Here is a 25,467-nt window from a genome sequence, read left to right as displayed (position 1 = left end):
CCGGCCCCGCGCCGGATCCCGCCGCCGGTCGCCCTTCCGCCCGGCGCCGGGGTGAAGGCGCCGCCGTCCCATGCTGCTCCGCGCCCGGCTCGCTCCCTCTGCCGGCTCCCGCCGAGCCGCCGCCGCTGCCCTCCCTGCAGCCCGGTAAGCGCCGCGCCACCGCCCCGGAGCTCGGCCGGCACCGCGGCCGCGCCAGCGTGGAGGGCGCCGCGCGGCGACCCCGCCCCGGCGACGGCCCCTCGCCGCACACCCCCTCTCCGGCCGCCTCCCGGCCTCGCGGCGCCGTTACCTCCGGTCTCGCCGCGGCGGGCGGCACCCGGCGGCCCTCCCGGAGGCGGCGGCGCATCCCCGCGTCCCGCCGGCCCCCTTCGCCGTGGCGGGGCCAATCGCGGGTCCTCGGGCCGAGCGCGGGCGGCCGCCGGCGGCTGCCCGGCCTTCCCCGCCAGGGGCCTGGCGGCGGGCCCCCGCCCCGCGGCGGCTGCGGGCTGGCGGCCGGCCGGCCCCCGGGGAGCCGCGTCCCGCCGCGGCGCTCACAGTGAGTCTGAAGGAAAAGTGAGCGCTACTGAAACCGCCCTCTTCCCGTGTGTGAACGGCCGGTGTTCGGTGTCGTTCGTAAAGCTCTGCGCGATTACCCCGCTCCCCATGCAGGCAATAGAGGTGGCCTGTCGCTCCGGAGAGCAGGTCACTGGCCATCAGGGAACTTCAGGGGCAGTCCTCACAAGCTGGCAGTGGGGTTCTTTGCTATTGTGTGTTTACTGAAGAAGTAGGAGAATGTACTTAATTGCTCGTTTCTCCCTCTTCTTACAGGTTGTAACTTTTGCGAGAGTTGTGACATGGAGTAGGACAACCATCATTTTGAAGAGCTCCGTCATAAATACGGCTGAACACCCGTGTATCTGAATGCTGGCGCGTTTACTGGAGACTCTTCCCAACACCTGCTTGAATCGGAACCTGTAAACTTTCCAAAAGCTTCCTAATGGAGTTCCTAGTTTCCAAGGGAGATTATAGTAGATACTTCAAAAGATCTTTACTGCTACTTTCAGTATGTGTAATAGTTCTTGTGTGCACTGATCAGGACTACTATAGTTTACTTGGAGTATCCAAAGAGGCAAGTAGTAGAGAAATACGACAAGCGTTCAAAAAACTGGCATTAAAGTTGCACCCTGATAAAAATCAGGTAAGTTGCATCTTCAGCAGGTCAAAGTTGTTGAGTTAATGGATCTTCATGTTTGAACAGAAAGTGGGTTTAGTTTATCTAAAATGTTTCTGTGTTCTTGTGAAGTAAAGTAATTGCGTGGTAATGTGGTTCAGCTCAGATTTTCTGCAGAGGAAACTTACAAAAAGGGGTAGACTGGTCATATGTGGTTGTGTTGAATTTCAGCGGTATGAAATTGCTGTAGTGAAAAAAGGTTTTGAGATCATTTAATTCTCAATTATGTTTTTGTAACTAGAGGAAAACTTAGGTCTGTACCATATTACCTGGCTGGTAAAGTTTAGCTTAGGGGAACTTACTGTTTCCCTGACATGAAGTGTCATTGAGACTGATATCAGTGTCCAAGTATTGAATAGGACAAAGCAGAAATCCTGGGACTGCCAAGCCTTAACGAGGGAGGGTAATAAGGAGCTGTAGAGTAACTAGAGAAAAAACTGGGAATGGCTCAGTTTATGCTACCATGTTTTCTGAAGTACAAAGGAACCACTTTTAAATTTAAACATCATCAATTTTTCCTCACGATTTCCTGAAATAATTAGAAATTCACAAGAAATAGGAGGATTTGGATCTTTATGTGTGCAACTGCATCCGCACAGAGCCCCAGAGGACAGTAATGTACCATATGAGCTCAGGGCCTGCCTGCACTGAGTGTGTTGGAGCCTCTGAGATTGAAAGAGAAAGCCAAATTTCAACAGAGTTAGAAATGCCAACTTGTAGGTATTAATTGCAAGTTTTGTTTTCCCTGTGTTGATACTTTCAGAATAAACAGATTCTGTAGTTTCCAAAGATGCAAATACTACTAAAGATTTGTCAACAGATTATTTTCGGTGTTAAAGATGATACACAGAAGATGTAGCCATTACACAAATTCCACAATAGTAATTAGTTTCCTGTGTATCTAGGTAAATACCTTAAGAATCTTTAAGAAAAAGTATCTTTTGAATGAAGGGTGTAAGCAGAAGTTAAAAGGGTGGGAGAACGCTACAGATTTTGCTCATCACTTTTATACTGCACCAGCTTAGAACCCGAACTGCAGGTTCAAAATGTGTCTGCAGATTTTTCACCATTTTAATTCTAAAGGTACCTAGAACCAAAATGCTTTTCAAATAAAAAAGGGTGCCTCTGTCTACACCATAAGATCAGAAGGGACGAATCTGTCTTTAGATCAGAGATTTTCAAATGAGTGTGGATTCTAGGGGAGTTGAAAACATTATAGAGAAAGTAGTATGTCTTCATTCTTGAGTACTTACTTTTTTTTTCCCCTTCCATTGAAGCAAGAGTTGAAAGAAGAGGGATCACTGGAGAATGTTACAACATCCTACCAGTTCGTTCTGTATTTCAGTTGGTACTTTAGTGAGGATGAAGAAATGAGAAGATGCATCTGGCTTCAGGAAAGGAAAACTTTACTGTAGTTTGTTGGGAGATCCCAGTGTAATGTCTGCTTCCATCACAACTGACATCTTTAGTAGAGATATAAAAACACTTGCAAAGCTTATTTTCTCAGCATTATATATACAATATGGTTTATTGATTACTTACTAATTATAGTTTTCCTTACATAGAATGATCCAAATGCACATGAAAATTTTTTGAAAATAAATAGAGCATATGAGGTACTTAAAGATGAAGATCTGCGGAAGAAGTATGATAAATACGGAGAGAAAGGTCTTGAAGATCAGCAGCAAGGAGGTCGTTATGAAAGCTGGCACTTTTATCGCTATGATTTTGGTAAGTTACGATGTACGTTTGTGATTTGCTTACACCAGTCACAGGTGAAGGCAATATTCAGATCTTTTTATGCATTTCTGATGTGTCCTCCAAATTTCTGCCCACTCTGTTGTTCTCCTATAGCTGTCATTTTCTCTCTGTGGACCCAATCTTTTATTTACCCTGTTAAAAGTCTACCCAAAAGTACCAAAAATGTAATACTCTGTTTGTCTAGCCTTTTGTTCCTGCTGCTTACCTTTTTATTCGGTTATCTAACTTCTTGGGTTTTTTTAAAGTGCAAAGCTGGTTTTTTTCCTTCACTTAAATTCCAGTATTAGTGTTTCATCAGTCTTCTTTTTGACTCTTCAATGCAGGAAGATGTTTTCTGTTTAGATAAAGTATGCTGAAGTGGATTTTGAGAGATTTTTGCACTGCTAAGCCTGGTTTATATGCAATTATACAATCAGATCGGTAAAGAGGTAGTAGAAAATGGAAGAATAGTAATGGAATCATACCTAAAAGGATCTTGACACAAGTTATTTAATGTTTGTCTCAACACATTTTTAGGTAGTTGTAGGGAAAGGCTGGGATAAACTGTTCTCAGAGCTGCTGAGTAAGCTAAAATAGGGAGCTGAAGAACATGGTTTGATTGATATTAAAGAAAAAGCTGAAATGAACGCCCACCTTGGCAAAATTTTTTTCTTATGTGGTTTGATTTAGTATGTCCCAATCTCTAAAAAATGAATGCCTGTGCAAATAGAAATTGGATAAACCAGAGGTACAACTGTCACAGGAAAATACAGAAATTATCCTAAAACTTCTTCAGATAAACAGATTTAAGACATTTTACCTGACTGAAGTTGCATTGCTTGATTGAGAAACAATTTTCTTGAATGTCTATTATCAGTAGTTTGGAGAGTGTCTGTATTTCTGTATCTATGTTTTTATATATGCGTGTGTATATGCAAATATACAGATATTTTGTATATATATACACGGATGAGCGTATATATTATATTACATGATATATAAATGGATAGTAATATAAAAAGTACCTTGTCACCTGTGGAAATTAATTTCTCTCATTGTTTATTTGCATTTAATCAGTGTATACCTCAGGTGAAATGGCATCTCACCATGTTAGGTACTGTAAAAGATCTGTAGCTATAGTAGCATAATATGATGCTGTCTAATAGTATTTCTGGTCTCTGCACTGCCTTTTGTGCATACTTGAAGTAGTAGACTGTTTTGCAGTGATGTTCTGGGTAGGACTGGTTAGCCTTTTAGAAAAGCTGTCTTCCTTACCTTTATTCTGTCTGCTTTATTCTACTGTGTTCACAAGTGCTGTTAGTGGAAAAGCTTGTGGCTGAAACACCTTTGTGATCTAAATAGTTTAGATAACCAGAGGCTGAGAGAAGTGAGAGCTTGAAGATGTTACATGTAGCGCTCTCACTGAGAGCTGAAGCTTCTTGATTTTAACCTGACAACTGGTTGGTGTTATTTCTAACAGTCTTGCTGTAACAGTGGTAGTTCAAGTTCTCTGCTCACTGGGTGGCTGGTCTACTTAAACAACAAAAGAACTGTTCTGTTCTGATGGTGACTTTTCTAGCATGAGGGTGCAGGAGTTAGCAAGAGATTAAATAAACTAAGTTTACCTATTACTAAACAAATACAGCTTTGTTGCCAAACTCTTTGCCAGCTTACTGTTTCAACTTGTGTACTGCCTTCTGTCTTGTGAATAAGATGATAGTTTGTGTCTTTGTTTTAAAGATGGCAAAAATAAAAAGCAATTATTGGTGTGTTTTTTTAATAGGTATTTATGATGATGATCTTGAAATTATAACATTGGATAGAGGAGAATTTGGTAAGTTTTAAATAAATAGCTCTATGTTTGACAACATGGCAACCCAAAGGAATAATTTTTACATTCTGAGCTGTACAGATATAGACTTCTATTGCATATCTATGCAAAAAAACTGTCAGAAAATAATCTTCAGATGAGAAAAAGAAAACAAACCCACCTGTAACGCTTCCTGGTAAACACTAGTTAGTAAGCAGATCAATATCAATAAACAGCTTAGATTAGCTTGAAAGATATTTTGTGAGATCTGTAAGAAGAAATTATTTCAGTTAAAATTCTGTTTCTCCTAATTTATCATTACTATCTTTTTTGGTCTCTTGTTGAAAAATTCACTTGATTTTTTTCTATTTTTCTATTTATAACTAACTATTTTTTCTAACTTTTCTATTAAATTTGTATTTTTTTTTTTAATCTAGTCAATTGTGCCTTGCACAAGAGGTTCAAGAGCAGAAGGTGATAACCAGATATTAAAAACACAGCGAAGTAAAACAAGGTCTAGAAAGACAACACTTTCAGTGGGGATGTCATCCAGGTTTTTTACTTTTAAAATTACAGCTGTTCATAACTAAAAGAGACTAGAGAGAAAAAATACTGGATTTTTCATCTGCATTTTGAGTACCGTTTGCTTTGTACAGACTGGATCTACATGCTGAACCAGTTTTGTAAACTGTTCTAACAGCAGAGCCTCATGATGCTCTCCATGAGAACCTGGTCTTACTTTGGTTAATTGATTTGCTGATTCTATGCATTCTTTGTAAGGATATTTTAATATAGGCAAATATAACTTGGAAAATTCACTATAAAAATTATATCCAAAACCAGAGAGACTGAAAGCCATGTAATTCAAGCTGATAACCTCTATGTGTGTATATTTTGTTGCTGCTGTTTTCTTTTATAAGCAAGAGTATTTAATTATGTTTTCCTTGACTTTTCTAGTAATTATATTAACTTGGATTTTTTAATTGCTTTTTCACTTATTAGAGGGGGATTCTACATAAAAAGATTGCCTGGTGGAACCTAGAAAATACATAAAGTGATATAAGGAAATGAAAAGTTCTAGCGAGTAAAAATCTTTCAGAACTCATTTTTTATTTTAAGGGTAACCGGATTTATGCTGTCACACGTTTCAGCTAGGTTAATCTGAAGAGAGTACATTTATTCTTAATTAGTAGAACAGATGTTGAAAGTCAGGGTGCTGATATCCTCTGAAATACAGGGGGTTTTTTTGCACTTTCCTATGGCAGCTAGTATGTGCAAGTGAGGTGCAATCTTTATCCCATCCGAGTTACTGTTACTAACTGTGACATAAATACTTAATTCAGCTTTCAGGGAAAACAATATAGGAAAAATTTACATTATAGATATAACTACATTGTAGATTTGCATTACTTAAAATTCTATTCTCTATCTAGATGCTGCTGTTAACTCAGGAGAGCTGTGGTTTGTGAATTTTTATTCTCCTCGATGCTCCCACTGCCACGAGTTAGCACCTACGGTATGTGTAACAAACAAACATACTTGGAAAATTCATTGCTTTTAGCAGCATAAAACTTAATGAAGTGAGTTCTTACACTGGAACCAAAGACAGCAATTCAAGATGCCAGGAATAAAAGATGTGCTGATTTTTCATAATACCTGTACAGGATTATATCCTTTTCTCCCCTCTTTTTTTCTAGTGGAGGGAGTTTGCCAAGGAGATGGATGGAGTAATACGCATTGGAGCTGTCAACTGTGGCGATAATAGAATGCTTTGTCGAATTAAAGGGATTAACAGTTATCCCAGTCTGTATGTTTTCAAAACTGGAATGGTGAGTGATAAAACTTAGAGCGTTTTTAGAGAGATTGAAATCTGGAAGAGTAGTTCTTTAATACTTGTTCAATCGTAGATCTTTTATAAAAAAGATCTTCCTTTTAATATATTACTTCCTTTTAATATACTACTTTTCTCTTTCTTCACCTTTGCTAATTTGATTTAGAAAGTTAACTTAAAAAATAGATATCCGGTTTATACAGTAGTTTTTATGAATCATTTTATTGTGCAACATACCACTTCTGATTTGGGAAGATACTGTCAGCAGCGGTGCTGTAGCGAAGCAGCAAGTCTATCTGAACAGTTTCTCTTACAGTATTGTAATGGACTTTTTCAAATACAAAGAATAGTCTGGTTTTTTTGAGTCTAAAGAATATGACCATGTACTTAAAGAAACTTGGAAATTCCTTCCATAACATTTCCTCCATGCTAGCTGCATTACGTACATCATGCTTTATAGCTGTTTGCTAAGTAGTGGTGCCAGGGGTGGTGTACAAATTGCACTTGAATAGTTGGTCATGTTTTCACAGTGATAAGATTTGAGAAGTTGAACATAGAAATTGTGCATACACTAAATGGGCTGATGCAAGCAATTTTTATTTAAATAGAAATATAATCATTGGGAGTTGGTGTTTCTAAGACTAAATTATCCTTGTGTTGCTGGACTTGGAAAGAAATCACATTACAAAATGTATATAAAAATTAAATTCCAAACATTCTTTATTCTTTTGTCTTCTATAGCAACCAGTGAAATATTATGGAGACAGGTCAAAAGAGAGCTTGAAGAACTTCGCCATGCAATATGTTACAAGCATAGTCACTGAGTTATGGGCAGGTAATGTTCACGTGTTTTGCTTGGGTTGTTCTTGAAATTGCTTTTACAGTATAAAATGTGGCAGAACCTATCAACTGTTGCTAAGTGTTATTTTTGAGATTTAAAAGTTTTCTGTAATTTGCTAATATACATATAAAACCTTGTTTCATAGTCATGTTTAGTCTCAAACTGATGCAAATTGTTTCACTTTTAGGAAACTTCGTTAATGCCATTGAAACTTCATTTGCTTCTGGTGTTGGTTGGTTGATCACCTTCTGTGCTGAACGTGGGGGTAGGTGTATTAAGAACTTTCCAAATAAGGCAGACAGAAAAAAGTACTAATGATGATAGTGGCATAATCCCTTTTGCTTCAAATAAAAGCTGTAAAAGATCCTAGACGATCACAGTACTTGGACTGTGGGTCATTTAAGCTCCATTTTAGAGGCAGTTTGACAAAAGGGGTGTTAATAGAAAGATTATGCTATTGAGCGCTGCTTTAATGACTTATGTGACATTACAGAAGCACAAGTGTAACCCCTCAGGAAGGGAACTGGCAGAAAAGGCCTCTAACTTTCCAGCTCGGGCTCAAATGAGAGATACCGGATAAGAACATGTCAGCTTGTCATGGTAGCTGAGTAGAAGAAAGGATGTGTCTCCACTTTAAATCACCAATGCTCAAAAAATTACATCAGTATTTTCTCTTAAATTAGGTTTAGACATAGTTTTGGCTCTTACTACTGATGTCATGACGGAGTTCAGATTTGCATTATTTTTTGTAGCTGTTTATCACTGAATTTCTTGGGATCAGTATTGGTTACAGTGTATGAGAAAGTTGGGATCAGTATTGGATACAGTGTATGAGAAAGTTGCCTTGGTTAGCTGGTAGAGCTAAGTAAATGTGCTACACCTTTGACAAATAAAGATTTCTCCGTCTTACAAAGAGACCTTTGTTCTGTGAACTGAATAACTAGAGCTGCAGTCTTGGATTTGCATTTGTAAATAGCTTGATTTCAAGTTGCAGTCCTTTTGATATTAAATTTTCAACTTCGGTCCAGTTAAAGCGAGCTTGATGCATATTCTTATTTCAGAAAAAAATCTGCATCAGAAGGTAACTATTGAAAGTCTGGAAGTCTGGATGGGTAATTACAGCATATGATGTATTTATTATAGTGAGTTATGATTTGAATCACAGAAAATTGGTCTTTCCATTGAAATCTCATTTGAAGTCAATGTATAAATACCTCTTGGGGTTATTTTTTTTTTTTTTTAGAACATTGATCTTGAAGACATTTTAAAGGTCAGTCTTAGTATAGCAAATAAAATACTAGGGGTTTTTTAATGACAACTCTGTTGATGAAGCAAGACAATGTTATTCACGTTATTTTTAACTTAAGATTAGACAACCATCAAGTGTTCATTACTAGATGCTACAACTTCAAGTCACTGAAATACTGGATGAATAGCCAGGAAGTGTGCCCTTTGAAATGGTCACCTTTTTAGGGAGGAAAGGGGTAATTTTAAACGAGTAGGTTTAGTGCATTAATAATTTGAAGTTTTATGTTGTAAATAAATCACTTCTATTTTGCAGATTGCTTGAGTTACCAAACGCGCCTTAAGCTAGCTGGCATGTTGGTAAGCAGCGTTTCACTTTGAAAGCATTACCTGTTACATTTAAAACAAATTAACAGAAGTGAAAGCTTCAAGTTGTAGCTAAAACTCTCATTGAGCTTAGTGGAACCAAGTTTTCATCCATTAACTTTCAGAAGAGAAGAGTGATATATCTTTGACTTACTAGCAATTGGAATAACACTAAATTGTAAAATAATTTTATGAAATATGAATGAATATTAACTAATGAATTACAGTGTGGTGCCCTTCCATTTTCTAGATGTTGTATATAATTGTTTCTGTTGGGATTTTCAAAAACATTTCTGAACCTGAAATTGAAAAATAATCTTCTCTGGTTTTGTGTCAGTTTTGTGTTTTTATTTATTTTTCTTTTTTCTTACAGGAAGGTCTTGTTAATGTAGGCTGGATGGACTGTGGCACCCAGGGTGAGCTTTGTGATAATTTAGATATCTCATCTAGTACTACAGCATACTTTCCACCTGGAGCCACCATAAATAACAAAGAGAAAGGAGGTGTTTTGGTACGAGTTGTTCCTCAACTGTTCTGTATCTAGATAAAATAAGGTGATGACAAAGGAATGTGTAAATAATTTTCAGACTGATTATATACAGTTGAAAAGATACTTTTTTCTTCTAAGCTTGGATGCCCTGGTATGAGTTTGTATCCCTCCTGGCTTCTAAGGCAGCGGTCCCCAGTTTGCTGCTGTGCTTGAAGAGTGAACGGGAGCATGCTGCAGCCTGTAGCTCTGCCTAGCCACCTCGGGAGCCTCCACGAGCAGCTGTGGGAACACGGGGTGGGATGTGCTCTGTGACAGGCCCAAGAGCTAGTTCTAAAGCTGCTCTGCTACCCAGCTATCCGGGGCAAATTTGGGGGTCTCCTCTCCCAAGTAACAAGCGATAGGATAAAAAGAAATGGCCTCAAGTTGCACCAGGGGAGGTTTAGATTGGATATTAGGAAAAGATTTTTTTGTTGAAAGGGTTCTCAAGCATTGGAACAGGCTGCCCAGGGAAGTGGTCTTTTAATGCCCTGGCGGTAGATATGGTGCTTAAGGACGTGATTTAGTGGTGGACTTGGCAGTGCTAGGTTAACCGTTGGACGTGGTGATCTTAAAGGTGTTCTTCAACGTAAACAACTCTACAGTTCTGTGATTTGCCACATGCCCCACATTTTTATTCCAGAAGGAGTGTGCCCTGGGTATCACAAGTTTGAGAAATACTACTCTGAGCGGAGTACTGCTGTGTGATAAAAGTACTCCTACGATGTCTGTCAGTATGGATTGTATTGTTCAGCCCTGTTCTAATATTGCAACCTCCTTCTGGGTTTGTGTGGTAGTTTTAACTTCCTTAATTGATGGGAGACACTTTTCAGTTTGAAGCACGGCTTGTTCCTTTATTGTCACTACTGTTACCTGTGTCTTTAAAAGGAGGAAATTAAATTTGTAACCTACTTACTTTCAACCTTGTAACTTACCAACTCTTGAGTTACTGATTCATATTACTTCCTAAATTTTTTAAATTACTGAAACTTGCATATCTGTACAGTACAGTTAAGGAAGGCTGTAAGACTAGATTGGAGATCAACTTGATTGTCAAATTTGGCTTGAAATTTTAATTTTAGCCCCCATTTTGACAAAATGTGATATTTTGAGTTTAATATTGTAGGAAAAGCTAAAAAGCAGTATTCTGAGAGTGATGTTTGTTAAATTATATATATGCAAAAGAAGTCGATCAAATAACATGTTATTAACTGTACCCTTCAGTTGATGGCAAGGAACAAATCAGAATAATTTCCCTGACACTTTGAGTACTAATCATCAACAGTCAGGTTGATTGTAATTCCTTATAGTAAACACAGTTAACCTTTTTTCCTAGTTTCTTAAGTCCTTGGATGCCAGAGAAATATATCAGGAAGTAATGCAGCATCTGCCGGACTTTGAAATTATCTCTGCAGCATCATTAGAGGTAAATTTAAAAAAAAAAATTAAGATTTCTTTAAATAATGTAGTTTTGTATCTTTATCATTACTTTTTACATTTTCAAATCCTGTTGACACAACAACCTAATATTTGTTTAACTGAAAATTACTTTTTTTCTTTGTAGCCAACATTATTTAACATTGTTTGTCTGTGTTTACTTTTGTTGTTTAGCAAAAAAACAAAAGCAAGGGAGGGGTTTTATTTAATAGGAAAATAGAAAACCACAGAAATTGCTATTGCAACTTACTTTGCAATTGTAACTTTCAAGTATTTTAAAAATTGACTACATTGTAGAGAATGTTCTAAATTTTGTCAGTAATGTAAGAGAGAAAAAAAACAACTTGTTGATCCATGATAAGTTATGTGTGAACTGAAATTAGGAGTCATAAATGTTACTCATGTCTTAGAGGAAAAAGAAGAAGAAACCTCTTTTCATACTTGTAGTAGCATTTACCAGCTTAATCTACAACAGGAAACGCAAAAGGAAACAAAAAGTGTAGAAGGTAGCATGTATCCAGCTTTTTTTTTCAGAATTTTTTTTCCTCTTTCCCTCTTTACAAGACAGTAAAAGGAAATTTAGTGGAAGGACTACATGAAAGAATTTGTTTAGTGTAGGAGGTCATTTGGAGATCAGCTGAATAATTGAGTGTTTGCCTTTGTAAAACATAAAAGGAATTTACAAGTTAGTGTAAGTTGGGAATAATTTTTTTGTGTGTGGTTTTGTTTTGTTCCTTTATTTAAAGGACCATCTGGCTCATCACCGATGGCTGCTTTTCTTCCAGTTTGGGGAGAGTGATAAATCAAATGTACAGGAATTTAAGAAACTTAAGTTTTTACTTAAAGATGAACATATTCAGGTAAGTGCTCACTCATCTAATGTGAAGTACCATTTACATTCAGAGAACAAGTTACGTTTTTCATTATTATCAGCTGTTACTATCACCTGTGGTACTGAAAGAGATACACTCTCATATGGTATATCTGTCATAAAATTTTTAATTTAAAGCAAGCAGTGAAGTTTCCCATACAGTTTGAATCATTTAAAAGTAGTTAGGAAATATTTATCTTTTAAATCTGCTCTCTCATGGGAAATGTTGCTGCAGATCTCATTCAGTTAACAATTAAAAGTTAACACTTCAACAACAAATGTATATGAAACTTTATTTTAATTATTCACAAAACCCTATAATTGTCTTGAAAGTTTTCTTAATAAAAAAATCAAATTCAAACTTTGTACTGAAGACATATGGATTGTGTTAATCTGAGGTATGTATTTTTGAAAAATTGTTGCATTGACTAAAAAAATTTTAATGTCAAATCTATTTTAGGTGTCTTTTTGCGTCCTTGCTATTTTATTAGAGGGTGAAAAAAAGAGGATTCTTTAAGATTTTATTCCCCATTTTGGCCTTTGATTTAAAAATTAGCAAGCAACCTAATACAGCTGTGCTAGTAGTTTTCCTCAAACATCATAGTTAAGACCTCTGTTTACTTTTCCATATTTTTACCTTTTCTTCCTTACTCTCTTACTGACTTTCAAAATATGTTAATCTATATAAATTAGGATACTGTAATTAAAATGGCACTATCTGTTAATTAGGTTGGCAAGTTTGACTGTCTTTCTTCACCAACCATCTGCAACAAACTATATGTCTATCAGCCTTGTTTAGCAGTCTTCAAAGGAAAAGGAACTGGAGATTATGAAATTCATCATGGTAAGGGAAACTTTGACAAATTCAAGTCATTACATAATCCCTTTGAGATGACACTGTCTTTGGCCAAGTGCATTTGTTTTCCCAAAGAACCGTTTTGTAGTTCTGATATTTGCTAATTTTCCTCTGACCTTACTGTAGCCTTGAACAAACCTACCAATTCCTGTTTTTTTTTCCTGGGCAAGCCAAGGGTTTTATTTTGTCTTTATTATCCTGCCTGTTTCAGTGTCACTTACACAATTACATACAAATGAAATCTCTGAAGCTGATCAGGACAGCTTATACTTTGAGTAGGATAACCACAGTGGTGTAAGGCACACACTTCACCGAGGCCTAACATGCTAGTTACACCGTGCTGCCAAGCTGAGAAGCTCAGGATTTGATTATATGTCTCACTGCACTAAAACTAGTTCCATGTTTTGTTGGCTAACATCCAAGAAAATCTGTACTGAGACTTTTACCACTTACTTTCATTTCCAAAGTCGTAGTTTCCTTCCAGGAAAGGTTGGAACTTTGTTACTGTGTACCGCTGAAAGGATTCAAACATACTGGTTGAAGAACTGAGCCTGAAGCAAAACCTGTAGCTTGCAGCAATAGGTGTAGCTTCATCCAGAATGCATCATCACAAGGCAATGATGCAAGATGAAGTTCTCATTTTTCAGCCTCTGAAGTATTAGAAACAGCTTGCTAGAATTAAGTTTCAACCCCAGTACTGTAATAAAGGAGGAACGTTTTTGACCGCTTCGAAAAGATCAGTTGTATCTAAGAGGGAAAGATGATTTCGTACATTTAATGGTTCCTGCTGGGAAAAGCCTTCTATACTTTTTGCAGTTCCCCCTCCTGCAAAGAAGCCAAGAAAGGGTTATATACATACAGCATTTTTAGATCTCTTTATAATGGCATAGGTTACAAATAATGTAAGAGAAATACATAGGACTACAGTGCATACCTTCTTTTCTGAATGGTTTGTTTTACTATTTACAAAATAGATGGCATCTAGAGCATTTGCAAGTCATCTTGCTCCAGTATTCATAACAATGAATATGCGAAAGAATCAAGCTTTTTTATATGCCGTGTTGAAGAGCTTTCAACAGCTTAAAAGCTTTTTAATATGCTGTGTTGAAGGGCTTCAACAGTTCAAAATCTAAGAACAAAAATAAATCTTACTAAGTCACTGTGCAGTGACTTCAGATTTAGTTACCCTGAAGTTCTTATTCTCAGTTCATTTCAAGACACAAACTCTCATTTCTGCTGACAAGTATGTTGAAGGGTATGAAGAGACTTGATCTTTGCCCACTGGAGCTGTGTCAGCAGGAACTTCAGTTACACCTAAATAGCTGTGACTTACCAATATAATTTATTTTGCTTGAAGTTTTCAATACCTCTGCCAAGGCAAGTGTATCTAGAATAGGAACTCTTAATTCCAACAAACACTAGTAAGATGGTATAACAGCCAACAGACCATTCAAAAAAACCAGTCATTTTATTTGACAAAAACATGTTATGTCTTGGATAAAACATTTATTTGGCTAATATTGGGTAAATATCCAGTTTAATATTTAGCCAAATACCAACTATCACCTAGAGTATGTCTTTCCTGTGTAGGTTAGGACAGTTGAACATTGTCATCCTGTGAAAAAGCAAGCCAGTACCTGCCTAATTTATTTAGGCACGCCATGTTTAAAGATCAGCCAAGGGAACTACGGGACTCGTGTTGCTGTGGCTAAGGTTTTTTTAACGAAATCTCTCATAGAGAAGAATAAATTTTCCTTTTTACATTGCTCTTTGAAGGAAAGAAGATCTTATATGACATTGTTGCATTTGCCAAAGAGAGCGTCAACTCTCATGTTATCACACTGGGACCTCAGAATTTTCCTGACAAAGAGAAGGAACCATGGCTTGTGGATTTCTTTGCACCGGTAAATATGTAGTATCTACATTTCCCTTCTTCTAAAATCTGTTAGGTGACTATGTAACAAAATACTACCAGTATCTTGAAAGTGTCCTCCGTCATCATGAGATGGTACTGTAATTTCTCATTCCTTGGCAGCACTAGTTCCTAGTCCGTGTGGGTTTTGTATTGAGTGGAGTCTGTGGTCAAAGCAGCATATTATTCATCTCAAACCGTGTACGTTCTCCTGAGAGCCAACTGCAGGGAAAGCAATTGCACTTACTTGCATTTTATTTTCTAGTGGTGTCCTCCTTGTCGAGCTTTGTTACCAGAGCTGAGAAAAGCATCAAAACATCTTTATGGTCAGCTTAAGTTTGGAACACTAGACTGTACTGTCCATGAAGGGCTTTGCAACATGGTAAGATGCAGAAACTTTTTTAAAAAAAAAAAAAAATCCTTTCAAAGAATATTACTTTTCTTCTAGTTGGGGGCAGTGGGATGGGGGCAGACAATACCTGTTCTTTAATATTACTTTCTTAAAGGGTAGTAAACAAAAAGGGACACTTGTATCATTGTTTTCAAAGGAGCAAACTATGTAACCACTACAGATAATATATTAATGCAAAATACAAGTCACACCTTGTTCTGATTTCATAGTGTTGTTGGAAGACTCTGGAAGTGTCAGAATTTAATAATTCCTGGGGTTTTTAAGAGGAAAAAAAGAATTAAAGCAGACCCAGAAAGTTTTTCCTAGTGTGTATATACATATGTACATGCATTCTTTTTGTTCTTCACATAGAAGTTTAAAAAACAGTAAAATATTTTAAAACACAAGTTTTATACTGATATAATGCTCTTTGAAGGTGTCTGCAAAACCACTTCTAATTCAGTTCAACCTTAACTGGCTTGGCTTTTTGTTTTATAGTGCTTAAGTAGTGCAGGATCAATTTCAAATTAAAAGAAAGTTTATTATTTACCAATTTGCATTTTATTTAAAGATATAGTAATGGAATTAATTTTAAAAAAAATCTTGACTAGTTTTTCATGTTTAAATTTACTTAACTTTTACTTCAGTGAATTTATTGTGGTAGAAATTACTGTCATTGCTTTTCCTGAATTCCAGAAAATACCACATTTTGACAGCTTTCCTGCAACCATATTTTATTCTTCACAAGAGCTTTTTACATTACTGTTTTATTTATCTTTAAAATGTGAACGTCTTAAAACACATGAAAAATAAGCAAAAAAGGACAAACTTTTTTGTTTTATTTAGATGTATTTACACACTGAAGAATTCAAATCATTGAAGCATCTGTGTTCAGTAGTAAACAATACTGTTATTCATACAGTACAAGTATTTGCACCTGAAGACTGGGAATAGCTTTAAAGTTAGGGCTTAGAAGGCCCATGGATTAATTCCTTTATTGTGGAGCACAGCAAAAGGACTACTGGCTGGTTTTCAAATTCAGAACAAACTGTGCCATCTCTGAATACAATTGGCAACCTACCTGTACTGATTTGTATTGTTTCAAACTCCCATTTGCATCTAAGTCTGAGCAGTTGTACTGTACAAACTGTACAGCTTAGCAGTTGTGAGCCACCGATACCAATGGCAGTTAAAGTACAAGAAGCCTAATCGTTCCTTGCAATTTCTTATTGTTTGTTTTTGTCAGCATAACATTCGAGCTTATCCAACAACAGTTGTGTTCAATCAGTCTGATGTTCATGAATATGAAGGACATCACTCTGCTGAGCAGATCTTAGAGTTTATAGAGGTATGTAAATTATAATTCTCATTGCATGCTCTGTATGCAACTTATCCACAAACTTGTTCTTTAGTTGGAAGAGTCCAAGATTTTTATTTTTTAAAATTAATAAGACTAGTAAGATAAAGAGTGGGAAAAAACCCAACCTTTTGGGCAAGGGAAGTGATCCAGCAACTGTCCGTCTGGGACTTGACACCTGATGGAATAATTTCCTACTCTGTCGAGTAATTTTCATTAAAGATCATTAGCAAATAACTGAAGATCCCTTCCAATCTGCAGAGTAATAGTAATGATTTCTATCTCATAGAGAGGATAAAGAAATTAAAGGCATGAAGTGCTACAATATTACAGTGAAAATGCCTCACGTACACACCTTAACATAGGAGGTTCACATTTTTGTCAATTAGCTTGCTGCCCTCCATGCTTCTCAGCTGTTTCTTGGTCTTTCTTAACTTGCTGAACTGCAAATCGTTGGTACTTGTCATTGTTGCTGCCAGAGTTCTGGCACCCATCTTTCCTCCAGCATTCAGGTTCTCTCACTGCTAGATCCGCAGAGTGTTTTCTGCTCTTTGAAGAGACTATTTGTTCTCTCCAGGTAGCCCAGGAAAAGCAGGTGTAATAGCACACATGCAGGAACAGGCGGACATAGTCTTTTTCAGCTGCTATCCAGAGGCCCCTAGTGCACCAGAAGAATACGTATGGTGTTGACAGCCTAAACAGCATGGCTGAGTCTCATAATGCCTGTTCTTGCCAAGGAAGCTGAATTTCTTGCCTTTTGCGTCCCTTTTTGGAGAAGAGGTAGAAAACTTTTGCAGCCTGGCTATAGTTTTTTGATCACTTTTCTCAACAAATCAGGCATGTGATTGTAATGAAGGGATGATTTCTGATGCTTCCATGCCTTTCAGTGGCATGGAGTCCTCCCTACCACAGCATCAAGCATATTTCACTAAAAGACGAACATTCCCAGGATTTGGTTCAGTCTGTTTGTATGTGATGGCACTGGATACGGGATAATTTGTTCTTGCAAAGTATGTATATAAGCTGTCTTCACTTTAGGATCTTAGGAATCCATCGGTGGTCTCCCTAACACCAGAGACATTTGTCGAATTAGTTCAGAGAAGAAAACGAGAGGAAATCTGGATGGTTGACTTCTACGCTCCATGGTGTGGACCTTGTCAGGCTTTAATGCCAGAATGGAAAAAAATGGCCAGAGTAAGTGACATTCAAATATTTCTCTGCTTTTGTGTCTTCTTCTGTGCAATTATTGAGATAGTACAACTGCTGTCTTAGAGATCTGTCAGCCAGGAAAGACTAGTGATTAATACTGGGGACAAACAGGGAATTCCTACCTGACGACAATTTTGTATTGTTTCAAATACAACGTTTTTCTTTAATTTTTTAAAAGTTCAGTACATCGATGTTGTATGCCAGTTTTTTCCTGTTGATACATGTGTGTTTTCCAAGAAAAGATTCAGAGTAGCTAACTTTCATCGATGCTTAGTGCTTTATATAGACAACAGCTCTGCATTTGTTTAAAACAAAATATGAAAAAAACCCATTTGTCCATAAATAACAATTGGTGGAAATAATTTGCCCATTTATTCTCAGTATTCTTTATGATCATTAGTCATCTTTAGGATAGCACGTAGACCTCGGGGAAACCTCTGACTTGAATTTCAGGTTAAAGGAATTCGGTCTTCTGCATCTTAATTATTTCCTGTACTAGGAAGACTCTTTTCTGAGCTCTTGTTTTCTTCACTGAAAGTAAAGAAATGTTAAACATACACTTTCAAGGCTCATTGTCAGTTAGCTGAACTACACACACATCAATATGGAATTGTTGGGATTGGGGAGGGTGTTCTTGTTTTGCAGGGTCATTACAATGTTCTCTCATTTGCAAAGGTAGTATTACTTTAATGAAAACCATCTGGGTCTTCCTGGACACGTTACCAGGAATTTGAACTAGAAACTTTAGGTAAAAAAGGTAGGGCTTTGGAAAAAATTCCATGACTGTCAGACATTTAGAACTCACCTAGACTAGGAGTTCTCGCCAGGATTCTGTATTCTAGTCAAATGTCTGTGAAGTGTCAGTAGCTCTGTAGTACGTGTTCAGTAATCATCAGCTTCCCTGCCCGTGTCACGTGGTTTGGGCCTTTGCAAGAAATAGTGTGGTCAAGACACAGGTCAACTGTGCAACCGATAGCACATCCATACTGTTGTAATTACTGAGCCTAGGATACGAAACACGGTAACAGGTAGTTCTGATACTAAATAATCACTCCTATGCACCTTTGAGGCAAGGCAGGTGCCTCCTGAGCCCTGTGCATGCAGCTTATACTCAAATACATGTGCATGACAGGAATGCGCCTGGGTGGCTGCCTTTCATCAGGGGCCAGTGACCCATCTACAGGTAGGAAGAAAACCATGTGATAATCTTGGTTTCTTTTGTTGGGTGTTTGTCCCCAACTAAGTGATTAAGACTTACATTCTGAGGCATTACTGAACTCGTAGTACAATTGATTAGCATATTTGATTGTAGGTTTTCTTCTTTTTTTCAGATGTTAAATGGATTAATCAACGTAGGCAGTGTGGATTGTCAAAAATACTATTCTTTCTGTCACCAAGAAAATGTTCGGGGATATCCTGAAATAAGACTCTTTCCTCAAAAATCAAACACAGCTCATCAATATTTGTAAGTAGGTTACTTCAGTTTGGGAAATGTTAGATGATGTGGAACAAGACAAATAAATACCTTCCGTTCTGTAGAAAAGGCTCGTCACAGCTGTTAAAGCAGGCTGTTACGGTATTACTTTTATATTACAATTATATTATGTTATGATATTACTTTTATATTACTATTATAACATTACTGCGCTAGATATTACTGACTTTGTTACTTCAAACTAGTGCCATTCTATTATGCCATTTCATTTCAGTAATTTGAACTGAGACTGCTTCAGGAATCTTAATTTTTATTTCTTGTTATTTATTGATTTGCAGTTTTCTAACTTTAATTGCCTGTAAAGTCGATTATTTAAATCATATAATATAAAAATACTACTAGGCCTAATTGATTGCAGCTTTATCTTTAGGGAACAGTGATGTAGCCATCTGATCATCCCCCCTGCCAACAGTCTGTTAGGATAGACAATTTTTGCAAAGGTGCTATCTCTAGTTATCCCATTCACTGTGTCATTAGTGTGGAAGCATTAGTCATTAACAAAACAAAAAAAATTCTATGGGAAATAAAATCTGGTCAAAAACAAACAGCCTGTCCCCTCTATTTCGCAGTACTGTTCCAAGATCCAGGGATTTTAGGAAGCACATGCATATTTAAAGATAGATAACCATCTGAAATAGCAGATGTGTTGCTTCATTATTTTACAAACTGGAAGGTTCTATTAAGTGTTGGCAGAGAATAAACTGTAATGCCTCTCCATCATAGTGTTTAACAGTAGACTTCAGTAGCTTTAATCATTGGAATGCTTGCTTTTACTCAGTTCTTCTAGAAGAAGTTTCTTTGAAAAGCAGATATATTTTTCTTGGTGAAAACAACTAAGTTGGTGAATATGACTGTTAAGTGCCAAATTCCTAATCACGAGTGAGCTATTTCCTGCAAAAATAAGGAAGTCTGTCTCTTAAAATAAAGATCACCCAAAACTATCCAGTCAGATTTTGACCAGGTAACTATTGAAAAATACTTCGTTATAAAGTTGTAAATTAGTGGATATGAATCCTGAATTAATCTTTTTTTCTAACCTGCCACTGGAATTTCAAAACTAAGCAAATGTCCTGGAAGTCCAAGTAACCAGTTTGCCTGGCTTTTCTACTGTCACATTGATGGAAATATATATATATATATATATATATATATATAAAATTAATAACTCTGTTCTTGTAATGAGTGAACATAAATTAGGAAATATATAAGATGTTTCAATTTAATTCTCATGTTTCTTCGAGCCTGCAATTTTATCTGGAGTTATTACTGAAAATCTTTCATTCTAGCTATCAAAGCTTATGTGCTCCAAATCAAGGTTCTTGCTCTCTTGACATAGAATTTTCTTCTCTTCATCTTCTGGTCCTTAATTCTGTATCTTTGAATTGTATTAATAAGATTTTTATTTATTCAGATTTGAAAGCGAGGTAGAAATACATCCTAATACATCTGCATTTAAGTTCATCATTTTGTCATCTCCACTCTACGGAGTGTTTTTTCAAACAATGCAAACTACTGTGCAACTGGATTTTTGTTTTCTTTTTAATCTTTTAATAGTAGCTACAATGGATGGCACAGAGATTCATATTCACTGAGAGGCTGGGCATTGGGGTAAGTTACTGCATTAAACTTTGTTCACAAGCTGCTTATATAGTTTGCTTGCTAGGAAAAATTAATGTTTAAATGCTCTGTAAATCAAGAATTAGAAACATTCAGGTATATGTATTGCTCAAATTGAGATGTTAAAAGTTTCCACATCTTTTGATTCAAGTTTTTAAAATATGGAGAAATAGCATATTCCTTACTGTCCACCCATTTTCTGAAGACCATATTATTATTCTGTCTTCCACTTTTACAAAGCAGTTGTCTTATAGTACAAAGGGTAAAAGTAGGGATTTTCAGACTAGTAATATTCTTTATTTCAGAAATTTTTCTTATGCTTAAATGGAATTTGGGTATGTTTTAAAGTTTTGAATGGATTATGACTGTTATTTTTCTGTTCCACAGATACTTACCACAGGTGTCTGTAGACCTGACTCCTCAGAGTTTTACAGAAAAAGTTCTCAATGGAAAAGATCACTGGGTCATTGATTTTTATGCTCCTTGGTGTGGACCTTGCCAAAGTTTTGCTCCTGAATTTGAGATCCTTGCAAGGGTAGGTTTTTAACTGTATTAGCGGATTGTTATAGTGGTAATGGTTAAAATACAATTGATTGGCACTTTCTTTCTTAGCAATCATCCAAAAATCACATACCCCCAGTGAGCCTCCTTCTCACTGAAAGTCCACGCTTGTAGGTCCCACTTGCCAGTGTGCATTGTCCCTTGCACAGACCCTCTATGGAGACAGATTTCAGCTTATGATGAGGTGACCTTTGGAACCGTGATGTGCTTTGCCCTCAATTCAAGTAGTAGTGCTCCGCTGAACACGCAGGGACTTCTCATACAAGGTTAACAGTCTGAGAAGCAAGCAGGCAACTAGCCTTGAGATATTTAAAAGATTTGAGCAACACTTTTTGTTTACTTCCAGCTGCGCTGCTGGCTTATTCATGATTTGCTTAGAGTCACCCATGGAAATGTGAAATTTGTTTCTAATATGCATTTCTTTTTAGAATGTTAAAGGAAAAGTGAAAGCTGGAAAAATAGACTGTCAGGCGTATGCTCAGACCTGTCAAACAGCTGATATCAGAGCCTACCCTACTGTTAAGTTTTACCCCTACCAAGGAGCAAAGGTAAAGTGTTTCCTTTGTGTGCGCTGCTGAATGGGTACTGTTAGTAGATCTATTTCATGTCGCAGTAAGACTTAAGAGATTATTTCTGTAACATATTAAAGTGCATTACTTTGATATTCTGGAGATGCAGTAATAATAAATTTCAGTAGTACTTAAAATAGTAGGACAATGATAATGTAAAGTTTATTATTTTTCAATAACACATTGTTACTGTAACAGAACAGTAAAATGGGGGCTTAACTAGAACCAGGGTTTAATTTTTCAGGGATCTCATGTCACAAAGTGTTTTTCAACCTTAACTAATTCTACCACTGGCTACCCAAAAGCAGGAAAGGTCTCTCTCCAAATGAAATACGGACAACTTCGTTTTGGCTAAGGAGAAATCTCTTTCAGTATAATCGCAGTATTTCATTATAATTATCACTTGAAAAATGATTTTAAGATTGAAAAATGACTAAAAATACTGTGTTCTGTCTCAAAAATAAACCTTATCAAACCATTTCAATTATCACTGTGACTCTGAGATCAACATATGCTACTAGCAGAACAGTAGTAATAAATTAAAAAATTGAAAATTATCCAAATAGGTCTAGGAAATTGCCTTTATTCTGGTAAAACTACTAAATTACAAGAATCTTATAGTCGTCTTTTTAAATGTATCAATGCTGAAGAGAAATATTCAATGCATTCCGATAGTTAAACCAATTCTTTTAATTATACTTTCCTTTTCTTTTTTTAACTGAATCTATTTTGGAAAGTTTTAGAAATCCTTCTTGCCCCAATCCCATCAAATTCAATGAGACTTTTCTGTGGTGAGGAGGAATGGCTTTCCAGCTCTCCATAGTAGCGACCCACACAGACAGATTTCACGAACAGAGATTACAAAGTGGCAGACTTTGTAATGGGTTGTCTACGTTACTGAGCTGTATAAATGTGAGAAAATTACAACTATTTCAGGTTTCTTGTAAGGATCAAGACAAAATCTACGTAGTTCAAATCTTGTGTCATTTTGAAAACTAGCAGCCAAGAGTGGTTCTTACTATAATTAGCATTGTTTAAAAGGAGCTAAAAATATACCTGTGAATCATAAACAAACTTGCCGGAGCCACCATGTCTTCCTCCCTGCACTCCTCTTGAACTTTATCTGAAAGTAAGCAGATTTTCTATTCGGTGTAGAGAATGGTTAATGTTACACAATTTTTAATATTTTTTTCCCAGAAAAATGTTCTTGGGGAATATATAGACAGCAGAGATGCAAAAGGTATTGCTGACCTTTTGAATGAAAAATTAGAAGCAATTCAAAATAAAGGAAAAAGAAAAAAATCTAGAAATAAGGTAAGAATACTTATTGTGGGGCCTTTTGCAAGACTGATATTATTGTAAAGAATAGCTGCTTTAAGTGACGTTAGTATTTGCTCTTTGTGAAATATTAAATGCTGTATCTTCAAATAGTACCAGGTACATCTTACTTCCAGTCGTGTTTTGGTTACCGTTACTTATTCAAAATCAGTTCTCCCCTGTCCACAGGTGTAGCAGAGAATACTGCAGCTGCAACACTAATCATGCCAAGACCCAGCAGAACTTAGAAATCCACAGGACATATAGATGTTCATGGGACAGCTGCATTAAACTAAGAGCTGTACTGTATCCTTAAGTGTCATCCTTAGACTAGATTTAGCAAGCAGGCACCAAATTACAGAGGCTGATTAGTGCAAGAATGGGATGGACATTTTAACTCAGAAGTACCCTGAATTCTATTTAAGAGAAGCATTTTTCCAATTGAAAAATTAGTACTACAGAGAAGTCTAAAATCACAGAAAAAACCTGCCAGTAATCTTGTTTTGGTTTTGGTTTTTTTTTTATTTGTACTTTCAGAATAACTTGTTTATTTTCCTGTCACTAGGATGAACTCTAAGTGGTACTGGAGGTAGATATGACTCGAAATATTCTGAAGCTGTGAATATAGAGGACACCATGAGGAAAATATGAGGCTGATTACTTTCATGACAGGAGAAAAGAGATGAAAACTAGTTTGACTTCACAGGCATATGTGATTGTATGAATTCTGTTAAACTGTGGGGAGATGAAAGCATTTTGGTGGAAGCGTTCAGTGTTTCTGCAAATGAATTCTGCATGTCCCTCTTCTGACAAACCAGCTCCCTTCGTCCTAGTCAAAACATTGGAGCTGACCAGAAATATGGACTGTATCACTTTTGCCTATTCATTTACTGGTTTCTTATATTTTTCTGTCTCTTTTCAAACTCTTTTTGAATGTGGCACTCAGCCTATGGCTGAATATGCACTCAAACCACTCTGCAATGCAGAAACACAATGAGGGATTGTCTATTTGAAAGACAGTTTTACCTGATGATTATTCTGCTTTGGGGTTGCATTATGTCTAGTCAAATGTTAATAAATAAAATCAAGAACGGGTAGCGGGACAGGTTTGTTGAATTACATTTGCTTCTGCCCTGGAGTGGATGACTATGTTGTGGCACTGGTGGTGGTGCCCCGATGAAGAGAGCTTTGAAGAGCTTCTTTAGTTGTTTGGTTTGGTGGGGGTTTATGTTGGTGTGGGTTTTCTTCTTTTTTAAATAAGGAAAAAAAGTCAAGGACTTTAAACTCAGTGTTTCATGGGCTTCCACAATTTCAGTTATGTCATTGAAGCATCTGATTAAGTTATTAGGTCATAACTTTATTATTGTCTTTTAAAATATGAATGTATTCTGTGGGCATATTAATCTTTTTTGGTATTACCACTTTTCTCTGCAGACATGTTTTGGAGGTTTTGTTTTTTGTATTATCTTTAGGCAAGCAGGAGAGCAAGTGCCTTTTAATAATGGACACTGTACCTTGTCTCCTCATACATGTTAATAGAATTCCCACTCTTTAGTCTTTTCGATAGCTTCTCAGTAGACAAGAAAAATGACAAAGGACAACAAAACAACTGCTGCATTTAGAGTTCAATGTTAAAATGTTTCACATTTTCAATAAAATGCTGCTGAGAACTTGTCAGATGAACTTTTCTCCCTGTTCTTCATGGATTTAGATTTGGCATGACTAGTCACTATAGTGTGAGTATTATAATTTGTAAATACATTATTTACAAGTAATTTATTTTATAAAGAAGGCAGCAAGAAATAAAAGGAAGAGGTTCTCATAACTTTGAGCCATTCACATGCTTCTTCCCCTGTGTTCAGGGCTGCCACTGTTGCTTCGTGGTTTTGCAGTGTTTTGATCTGAGAAAAAAGAGAATGTAGTGCATCTATTTTTTAATAAATTAGGCCCTTCCCCCATCCAAATCAAACTTCAAACTCAGTCCCTGTCAAAAATGAAAATTTTGGTATTTTGTGACTCCAATACAAACTCTGTTTTAGTCAGTTTACACGTGTATGTTTAACTGTAACTTCGCTTCCTACCTCTTACCTTCTTCCTGGAGAATGAGGTCGTGGTTACGTACTCTAGGATCCTACCGTTAAAAATCTAATAAATAACCTACTATAGGGATGTGTGCAGTTTCTTCTTTATTCCTGTTAGCGTATGGTTTCTCTCTTATTTCTGCTAAGAGGAACAGACTAGTAGGACAGAAAAAAAGTGCCACAGAGCAGTCTCTCCAGAGGATGATGGTAACATACAAACTTTCT

At 36.8% G+C, this 25,467-nt stretch overlaps 2 protein-coding genes across 5 annotated transcripts in view; one reads left to right on the top strand and one right to left on the bottom strand.

Annotated features, from left to right (window-relative positions):
* The window catches only part of PDE1A (phosphodiesterase 1A), a 259,717-nt gene extending 258,940 nt beyond the window's left edge, over nt 1-777 (bottom strand). For 2 of the 4 annotated variants that reach the window (XR_008733659.1, XM_055719268.1), the window contains exon 1: nt 290-774. The gene's annotated coding sequence lies outside the window, so the exon portion shown is untranslated. Of the gene's footprint in view, nt 1-289 lie in introns of all 4 variants that reach the window. The other 2 variants (XM_055719272.1, XM_055719273.1) reach the window with 2 other exon arrangements.
* On the top strand, nt 1-25,328 carry DNAJC10 (DnaJ heat shock protein family (Hsp40) member C10). Its single transcript, XM_055719267.1, has 23 exons — nt 1-144; nt 808-1,177; nt 2,776-2,941; nt 4,734-4,784; nt 6,194-6,276; nt 6,458-6,589; nt 7,333-7,426; nt 7,620-7,697; nt 8,994-9,037; nt 9,417-9,554; nt 10,906-10,995; nt 11,753-11,866; nt 12,607-12,721; nt 14,510-14,637; nt 14,911-15,027; nt 16,283-16,384; nt 17,432-17,587; nt 18,934-19,067; nt 20,652-20,705; nt 21,102-21,249; nt 21,704-21,823; nt 23,042-23,158; nt 23,727-25,328. The coding sequence occupies exons 2-23, from the start codon at nt 977-979 to the stop codon at nt 23,736-23,738; spliced, it is 2,394 nt and encodes a 797-aa protein (XP_055575242.1). The 5' UTR covers nt 1-144; nt 808-976; the 3' UTR covers nt 23,739-25,328.
* Nucleotides 25,329-25,467: the final 139 nt, after the last annotated feature.

This window comes from Falco cherrug, chromosome 8 (genome assembly GCF_023634085.1).
Source record: "Falco cherrug isolate bFalChe1 chromosome 8, bFalChe1.pri, whole genome shotgun sequence".
In the NCBI taxonomy this organism is placed as follows: domain Eukaryota; kingdom Metazoa; phylum Chordata; class Aves; order Falconiformes; family Falconidae; genus Falco; species Falco cherrug.
This window is presented reverse-complemented; position numbering and strand designations above follow the sequence as displayed.

Bases quoted from the DNA above. Each gene is read 5' to 3' on its own strand.
- DNAJC10 (XM_055719267.1), top strand. From the start codon at position 977: ATGGAGTTCCTAGTTTCCAAGGGAGATTATAGTAGATACTTCAAAAGA. The intron at 7,427-7,619 runs GTAATGTTCACG...TTTCACTTTTAG, and splicing joins AGTCACTGAGTTATGGGCAG to GAAACTTCGTTAATGCCATT. The intron at 21,250-21,703 runs GTAGGTTTTTAA...ATTTCTTTTTAG, and splicing joins AATTTGAGATCCTTGCAAGG to AATGTTAAAGGAAAAGTGAA.